The sequence below is a fragment of the Tupaia chinensis genome, unplaced genomic scaffold (assembly GCF_000334495.1).
Source record: "Tupaia chinensis unplaced genomic scaffold, TupChi_1.0 Scaffold000280_1, whole genome shotgun sequence".
Classification (NCBI taxonomy): Eukaryota; Metazoa; Chordata; class Mammalia; order Scandentia; family Tupaiidae; genus Tupaia; species Tupaia belangeri.
Window position 1 is genome coordinate 969,663 of NW_006159763.1, and position 9,045 is coordinate 978,707.

A 9,045-nucleotide genomic window follows, 5' to 3' on the forward strand; every position below is an offset into this window, starting at 1 on the left:
CTGCTGGGGACACTCTCAAAGCAGGAAGGGGCCTCACTATTCTAGAGTGCCAGTCAATTACGGAGTCTTAGAAAATGACTGCTGAGCAGATGACGTCCTCATGGGTTCCTGGGGAGGTGACAGAGGCAGGGCATTGGTCACATTTCTAAAAAGCTCGAGGTTTAAAAAAACCTGATGTCTTTTCCTCGGAGCTTGGTTATCCTGGAGAACAGAAGGGACAGGAACCCTGGGGCCTTAGCCACTGCGTGGAAAAATGGGCCCCACTGTCGGCCACGGCGTTTCTGCCTCCGTTCCGTTCCATGAGCCAGGACCCCGACAGAGCAGGGACACAGGAAGAACAGCAATGCGGAGCCTTCATTTCCCGTAGTAAGGAGGAGCGACACCCTCTGCCTGTCTGCAGCTCACGGGCGGCAGTGCCGAAGCTCCGGCCCGTGGTAGCCAAGCCCGTCAGCACCCGGCCCCTCTGGGGCCCCGCTCCTTGACCCAGTGGGAATTTTTTCCAAACTATTTTTATGGTATCTAATCTGCTGTGAGTAATAGACTACGAACTGTTAGTCTGCCGTTTCTGGCAGATAAGCTTAACATCAAGACCTGGTTGGGTTGCAATTCGGCGTTTCAGACCGTAGACGGTATAAACCAAGTAGTGCCTGCTGAGTGATTGAAAATATTTATAGATTTTTGCTCTTTCCAAGTAGCAACCCTGACAGACTAGCCAGTGATTTCTTCCCAGTCGTCCTAGAAAACGGCGCATCCTGGAGACTGATTCACTGGCAAGAATCCATTTAAAGTTTATGAAATAAATCAATAAAAACAAATGCAAAGTTTTATTTTACATTTCTTCTGAGAATGAGAAAGGGGATCAGGGAGATAGGTACCCGTGGAGCCCCCATGCCCTGGTCACCTCCGGCCCAGTTAGCCTGGGCCCAGGCATGAGGGTCCGTGCGCAGTGCTCACAGGAAGGTCCTGGGATGTGAACCCAGGACCTCCTTGTGTGGTCCAGCTACACTATCACTGTGCTGCTGCCTGGCCCCAAGACAGTTCGTTTTGACAAAGAACTCAAAGCTCCTGAGTTTCTTATCTATTGTTTCATTCATGCCCCTCCCCACCAAGAAACAAGCCTTAGCTGCCCGTCCACACGGAACCAGTCAACACAGCTCAGTGGCTTCCGACAGCGATAACGTTGGCGTGTCAGAAAAGTCATGACGTGATTTTGCATAGAAAAAGAGAACAAAATGTGTCATGACTTTTCTCTTTTTTTTAAATTTTTTTTTTTTTTGGAGGGGCTTTTGCTATAGGGCGCGTGTGCTCTCCAGACATACAGAGACAGAGCGACAGAAAGTGAGAAATCACCCTCCAGGGGGGACGGTCACGTTGCAATCCCTTCTCCTCCATTCTCCTCTTGGGATCTTGGGCACGCACGCACACACGCCCAGTGTGAGTTTAAGCTACCAGGTCCGGGACACAAACCGCGGTCGACTACGTGGGAGTCCAGCAATATAGCCATTATGCCAACTGCTGGTCCCTGTCATGACTTGTCTGACAACCTGATAATTACTGTGCTAAGGACTGAACCGTTTCCCTCAAATTCATAGGTGGACGCCCTAACCCCCCGCGTGACTGCATTTGGAGACACGGCCATTGAAGAGGTGACCAAGGAAATGGGGCTATAGGGCAGACTGGTCCAATGGGACTGGTGTTCTTATAAGAACAGGAAGAGCCATAGGATGTAGTTGCCCAGAAAGGCTCTGGGAGGACACGGCGACAGCCCTGGCGCCTGGGAGGGGGCCTCTGGGGAAGCGCACCTGCCAGCACCTTGACCGTGGACGCGTGGCCTCCAGAGCAGCGCACGCCGATGTTGCCTTTCCCACCACCCAGTCTGCGGTTCGACGTGGCCCCCTACCACCCGGCGCACTCTCTTCTGTAGTTCTGCGGGTCAGGGCCTCGTGGCCCTCTCAGCCAGGCAGTCCTGGTGCAGGGTCTCTCGGGAGGTCTCTCAGTCAGGCATGGAGGCCGCGCCATCTGAAGGCTGGACCGGGGGCTGGTGGTTCACTCCCACTGTGGCTCCCGCCCATGGCCGACGAGCTGGTGACGGCTGTCGGCAGGGCCTGACCGCCCCAACACTTACTGAGACCTCTCCCATGGACCCAGGCAGCATCCGCACCTCCCCTTCAGTTCAGTTACACGCTGAACGGATCATAAGAAGACGCATGATGGCCTTCGTTTTCACCTGCCAGGATTTTGGCATCATGAGTTAAAGAGCAGAAAACGATTCCATGTACGAAGGGAGGAGATGCAGTGCCTGGGTCCCCTCCCGGGCGTGCAGGCTGTTCCTTCCAGGTGCTGAGTACTTCGCGCTACCGGCCCACACGTTAGCAGGCCTGCCCTGTGGGGTGCTGCCTGCCGAGCATGGCCGTCACACCCTGGCTGGCCCTTTGCACTGACCTGGGACGACTCTGATGAGCCACCCCAGGCTCAGTCCCCCTGTCGGGTGGCCGAGGCCTTGGTGGAGGCTGCATCGCGTCACAGCTTTTCCCTCTGCCTTTTCTACAGGCACCGGTCCCCAGGGCACCCCAGTAAACACCCTGGCTCCTCTTGGACAGTGAAGAGCGCCACAGCCTGGCGAACGGCAGGTTGCTCTCAGCGTGCTCAGCCCGCGGCCAGGCCCACCTCAGACTACTCAGGGGGTCGCGCGCCCGTCTGCAGGCCCAGCTGTTGAAATCAAGCGAGAAGACGCGGTCGATGGCAAAACTGGCCTCCCTCCCACTTCTCCCTGAATCCATCCCCTCTCTGATGTGACCGCCACTTCTGCCTCATTCTGTGGGCTAAAGGAGGTCATAAGGCCAGCCCAGATTCAGGGGACGAGGAAACAGACTCCACCGTGGGTGGGAGGCACTGCAGCCTGCCGTTTCTGAGCTCGGTCCCCGGGACTGCATGCACACTTCCAGCGCTCTGGGAGTCCACCCCTGCCATGTGACCGAGCCAGGCTGGCTTGCAGGAGGAGAGGCCGCGTGGAACGGAGAGACAAGACATTCTGGATGAGGCCACCCTGGTTCAACCAGTCCCAAGTGACCTAGGAGTGACCCCAGGGTTATGAGCAAGCTCAGTCAAGAGCAAAACAAAGCCCCAACCAAACTGCTGACCCAGGGCCGTGAACCAAATATGTGGGTGTTGCTCTGTGTTTGGGGGAGGTTTCTTAGGCAGCCATAGGATAGCCGATCAGTGCCCGGTCCTGTCGGACACAGCAACCAGTGGGCAAGAGAGTGGGAGAGCCAGATGGCAGGTCATGGCTGGTTCTTTCTACCTGTTCTAGGTCTCGTAGCTGCTGCAGGGTTATACCAGCAACCTTCGTGGGAGGAGGAGCCATCCCGGCAGGGGTGTCTCCCTCATCCTGGGGCAACCCATAACTAAAGGGTGTCTAGTAGGAGGATGCAGAAGCCCACCTTCCTTGCTTCCAGGTGGGGCAAATTCTGGTCAGTTTAAAGAGGGAGACCATGCTGCAAACTCCTCTCCCCTATTCTCCTCTCTGGATTTCGCACATGCACACGTGCCCAGCATGTTTTCAAGCCAACAGATCTGGGACTGAACCGGGTAGTTGGCTCTGTGGGGTCCAGGGCCTTAACCACCACGCCATGGGCTTGCCCCGCTCCGGTGCTCTCCTCATCAGGCTGAGACTAGAGCTCACCGACATCATGTCCTGCTTGGCTTTCCCCCTGCTCGTCTGGGTTCCTCCTGAGAGCGCTCCCTAACACGTAACAAACGGGCACCTGGTGCTCCATGGCAGACTCCGCTTCCAGGGACTCTGACCTCAGACACAGGCCCAGGGTGAAATTCGCAGAGAAGCAAGGGAGAGTCTGGGAGCGAGTGCTGTGGAAGGGAACTGGAGAGCCTGCTCATCCCAGCACCCTCGCATGGGAAGACTCAACCCAAGGGAAGATGGTTCTGCCGTTGATTCAAGACAGATACGTCGGTGTGTACAACTCCCAGCTTCCCAGAAACCAGTCCTGCCCTTCACGAGACTGGATGCCACACTCCTGCATCTACCCAAACTGCTCCCTCCTACTCACCCTTTCCCCAGCTTGGCTTAAATCCATTTCCACTTAGGGCCGGCCCTGTGGCCTGGTGGTTAAGGGAGCTGGATCCCACATGGTCGACCTGGTTGGAGTCTTAGCCCTGGAGGCTTAAGAAACGCACCAGGTGGGGCTGGCAGGTGGCGTAGTGGTTAAGGGCCCTGGACTCCCACGTGGCTAGACAACGGTTCGAGTCCTGGACCTGGCAGCTTGCTTTCTCACTTTCCCTCTCTCTCTCACTCTGTTCCTCTCTGGTCAGATTTAAATAAATAAATAAGGCTATAAGGTTAAAGTAAATAATTCTTTTTTTTTTTTTTTGAGAGTTGTTTTTGCTATAGGGCATGTGCGCTCGCCAGAAAGACAGAGCCAGAGACAGAAAGTGAGACATGACCCCTCCCCAGGGGGATGGCCATGCTGCAATCCCTTCTCCTCCATTCTCCTCATGAGATCTTGGGCACGCACGCACACACACCTGGCGTGAGTTTAAGTCACTGGGTCTGGGACTTGAACCATGGTCGACTACATGGGAATCCAGCAACATAGCCATTACACCAACTGCTGGTCCCAAAGAAAACAATTCTTAAAAAAGGAAACACACAGGGACATGCGCCCAAATCCTGACAGGATGGAGGAGTGAGAAGGGACTGCAGTGTGACCGTCCCTTGTGAGGATGCTTTCTCCTGCTGTCTCGTTTTTCTTTCTCTAGCAAGCACATGTACCCTCTGGCCAAAACAAACAAACAATCCATTCCCACATTCAGGAAGGCGCTGTTACCTCCATTCTTCCAGCGGCAGCCCCCGCCCCTTCTCTGCAGGGTTCTTGGAGGGGTACCTACACTAGAGATCACCACTCACCCCACATCACATGGCTCCTGCTCTGACGTCACAAGGACCCTCACCAAGGTCGTCAGTGGCCTCAGCCCTCCCACTCCACGGTCAGTCTGCTGTGTCTGAGGTTGCCGACTGCGCCCTCCAAATGTGGCACTCAATGACACGCGCCCCTTTGGCTTCCGTGACACTGTGTTCACCCGCTCTTCTGCCTCCTTCCCAGGCAATTCAGAATCTTTCCCCTTTGTCCCTTACATGTCACCTCTCCATGCCTCTCTTCTCAGGCACATTCTCTGGGTTATCCCACCCCCTGCCATTGCACCAGTCACCGTTTGTTTTAGGTGACTTTCATCTTAACCTGCAGCCCCACGCTCACAGACCCTACTGCTCCTTGAACACTGGCCCTGAGTGTGTTCCAGGCCTTCTTGTGTCTCCACCCCCGAACGCACAGGTGCATGTGTGCTTGCACGCACACACACACGTGCTGTCCTCTCCCTCCTCCAGTCCTGTCCCAGCAAGCGCAAACATTCGTCCAGTTTCCCAAGGCAAAATCTTAGGAGTCATCCTTGATGCTTCTCTTTCCCTTTTCAACGAACCCATCACTCACCCCAAAGGCCTCCAATTACACCTCCTAAACAGTTCTTTGCTTTCAACACTACTCCATTTCCCTCCTCCTTCAGCTGCCACCAGGCCCAGACTCGCATATTGCAGCTCTCTGGCTCCTGTCCTCCCCACATCCAATCAGATTCCACAGCAGCGAGAGGCATAGACCTGAAATGCAAAGCTGATCATCGCCCTTCCCTGCTGAAAACAACTCCCGCTTCCTCTCAGACTGGCTCCTCCACCCACCGAGGCAGGACGGGGTGTTTCCTCTCCTAACTAAACGGGCCCCGCCACACTCCATGGTAATGATTTGCCCTTTGTCCCCCCAAATAGACAAGCCTTCTATCCTGTTTCATTAGCAGCCTTTTCCTAGAACCCGTCTGTTTCCAGCAAACTAAGTCCAGCTGCTTCTGCTGGTGGTCAGTGAACGAGAGGCTGCAGAAGAAAGGAGCCGGGCCACAGGGAGACAGGCAGCGAGCGCCACCACACTGCCCCCGAAAGCTCAGCGTGTGCTCAGGATGGCAGCTCCAAGCTCATGCAAATCACTCCTGCATGACCCATCGCAGTCAATGGCTTCGCTTTGAGCAATTATTCGGATTCCTATTTTCTTTTTTTTAAAGAATTATTTTATTTAACTTTATTATTATCATCATTATTGTTTTCCAGTTTGATCAGAGAGAGACAGAAAGAGAGGGAGAGAAAGTGAGAGAGCAGAAGTGAGAAAGCAAGCCACCAGGTCTGAGACTTGAACTGTGGTCAGCCATGTGGGAGTCCAGCGCCTTTAACCACCATGCCACTTGCCAGCCCCAGGATTCCTGTTTTCTTTAGAATCCCATTTCTGATTTCTCAACTGATCATTCCTCAAATGTCCTGACTCAGCATTCGGTGAGTGTTCTCCTCGGGGGTCTTTCTTTCTCTCTCTCTCTTTAAGAGAGATTTTTGCTATAGGGTGAGTGCCCTCGCTGGAGAGACAGAGAGACAGAGCGAGAAATCACCCCCAGGAGGATGGCCACACTGCAATCCCTTTTCTCCCATTTTCCTCTTGGGATCTTGGGCACGCATGCACACACCCGGTGTGAGTTTTAAGCCGCTGGGTCTGGGACTCGAACTGTGGTCAACTACATGGGGGTCTGGACCCTCAGAGGCCTTTCTCAGTTTCCAACTGGCTGCAGTCCTGCTGAGCCTCAAGCTGGCCTGCTTCACTCCCATGCCTAGGGCATGCATGGTGCTGCTGACCAACTGGTGACCAGAACAAACACAGGAATGCGACTCAGTACCAGTCGCTCTGTCCCCCAGGCGAGCGGGTTCTGGCACTCAGCAGTGGCTTCATAAGTATTTGCGGAACAGATAAATGAGAAAACGAGTGCTGTCTACTAAAGATTAATTATACTGTCTCCTCTTCCATTTTAGAATAAAGTTTACGGGAACAGATTTTTAAAAATTATCTTTATGGTCAATGTTTACATAAAGTGTCTTTTTATCTCAAAAGGCAGAGATAAATTATATCTAAATTTTTTCACTTTCAAAAGTCATTAAGCAACTCGCATTCCTTCACGAAGATTACGCTGGTAGCAAAATTAACAAACTCAGCCAAGCTCCTGAGGAACTCAGTGCACACAGACATTCGACAAAATCCAACGATAAAGAAACAAATTTTATATGACCTCGAAATTACCACCCGCCCCGCAGCCAGGGGCCGCTCAAGGCAGCAGAGAGCGGGCTGGGCCGGGACTGCAGGGCAGAGAGCAGGCCCCAGGGCAGCCCTCGGAGGCCAGGGTGGAGAGACTTACGAATGGGATTGAGGCCTACGTGCGCCAAGTAGCCAGTGGGACCTTCCTTTCAACTCCTGGAACGCATCGGTTCACAGTGCAAGTGGGGAGGGCTGGCCCCACCGGCTAGTGGTTCAGGCGGTCATGGCCCGCGTGGCTGACCGCGGTTCCAATCTTGGCCCTTGGTGACTTGAGAAAACACATCAGGTGCATATGCACGCCCACATCCCAACAGGAAGGAGAAATGGAGGAGATGGGATTGCAGTGTGACCATGCCCCGCTGGGGGTCCTTTCCTTCTCCCTTTTTCGTCCTTTCCCTGTCTGTCTGGGGCGAGCTCACACACCCTCTGGCCATTAACAATAAACAGACAAAACACTACGTAAGTGGGCGTCACTACACTGATGCTGTTGCCTGGAGAGGTCGTCCTTCTCCTGTTGTGGTAAGACACAGGCGAAATTTACCGTCTGGGCCATTTCTAAATGCACGGCACGGGGGCATTACGTACGCTCCAGTGCGGGACAGCTGTCACTGCTGTCACCCTCCCATACTGATACTCCATCCGGAAGCAGTAAGTCCCCGTTCTCTGCCCCGCCCTGACAACCACCCTTCCCTTCCTGTCCGTGGGTCTGACTACTGCAGGCCTCACGAGCAGAGTGACGCACGCCATTCCTGTCTTCTGTGACAGGCCTATTTCACTGAGCATGGTGTCCTCAAAGGGCCTGGGTCAGAATATCCTACCCTGCTCTTCTTTTCTAAATTTTTCTAGAGAGATTTTTGCTATAGGGTGTGTGTACTCGCTGGAGAGACAGAGAGACAGAAAGGAAGAAATCACACCCCCCACAGGGGCATGGCCATGCCACAATCCCTGCTCCTCCATTCTTTTGGGATTTGGGGCATGCACACACATGCACCTGGCGTGAGTTTTAAGCTGCTGGGTTCAAGACTCGAACTGTGGTCGACCACGTGGGAGTCCAGCAATGAAACCATCATGCCGTCTGCTGGCCCCACCCTCCCCCGGCTGCATCCCACTGCCTGTGTGCACAACATCTTGTCTATCTGCCCACACGGCTGGGTCGTGGTGACATCTCACTGTGCTGTCACGCACAGTGACAGCTGTCACCTGGGTGTTGGGGACTGGCACATGCTCCATGTTGACTGCCGAGGGCAGGACACAGCCCAGGACCCTTCCTCTCTGGTCCCCAAAACGCCTTAGCAGGCTAGGAAGGACCTCCACAGGCTAGCCTTGGCCGGGGCCTTCACAGCCATGCGAAGTGCACACAGGTAAGACCGTCACTCCCTAGTCGCCCTCGTGGAGAGACGTGACAGCAACCCTGGGACACTCTGGATAACTGGAGAAGACTAGGGGCTGCCACAAGACCCACGTGGCTGCGAGAAACCTGAGCCTGTGTCTGTCTCTCTCGCATGACGAGAGCCAAGATACCGGTTTCCCTGCAGGCTGTCCTCTCTCCTGCACGGGCAGGGCCTAGCAGTGCCCCCTCGCCAGGGAGAGGACGCCAGCTCTCTGTGCCCACGTTGTCAACGGGAAGCTCTCTGCCGGCCATTTCCCTGTCTGTTCCTACGGAGTCCTCTCTCTGCTCTGCATCTTGGGGGCTACCTGTCTCCGCTGTCCCTCCTGCTGGCCCCTGGGTAGGTTTTCATTTTTTTAATTATTTTTTTTTTAGAGAATTTTGCTATAGGGCGTGTGCGCTCGCCAGACAGACAGAGAGGGACAGAGAGACAGAAAGTGAGAAATCACCCCCCAGGGAGGATGGCCATGC

General features: G+C 54.4%; 1 protein-coding gene across 1 annotated transcript in view; it reads right to left on the bottom strand.

The window, feature by feature from the left end:
- Window positions 1-3,193: 3,193 nt before the first annotated feature.
- LOC102478146 (5'-AMP-activated protein kinase subunit gamma-2) overlaps window positions 3,194-9,045 on the bottom strand; it is a 189,588-nt gene continuing 183,736 nt past the window's right edge. The window contains exon 5 of the mRNA XM_006150254.2: window positions 3,194-3,229. Within this exon, the coding sequence (XP_006150316.1) occupies window positions 3,194-3,229 (36 nt within the window). The remainder of the gene's footprint in view (window positions 3,230-9,045) is intronic.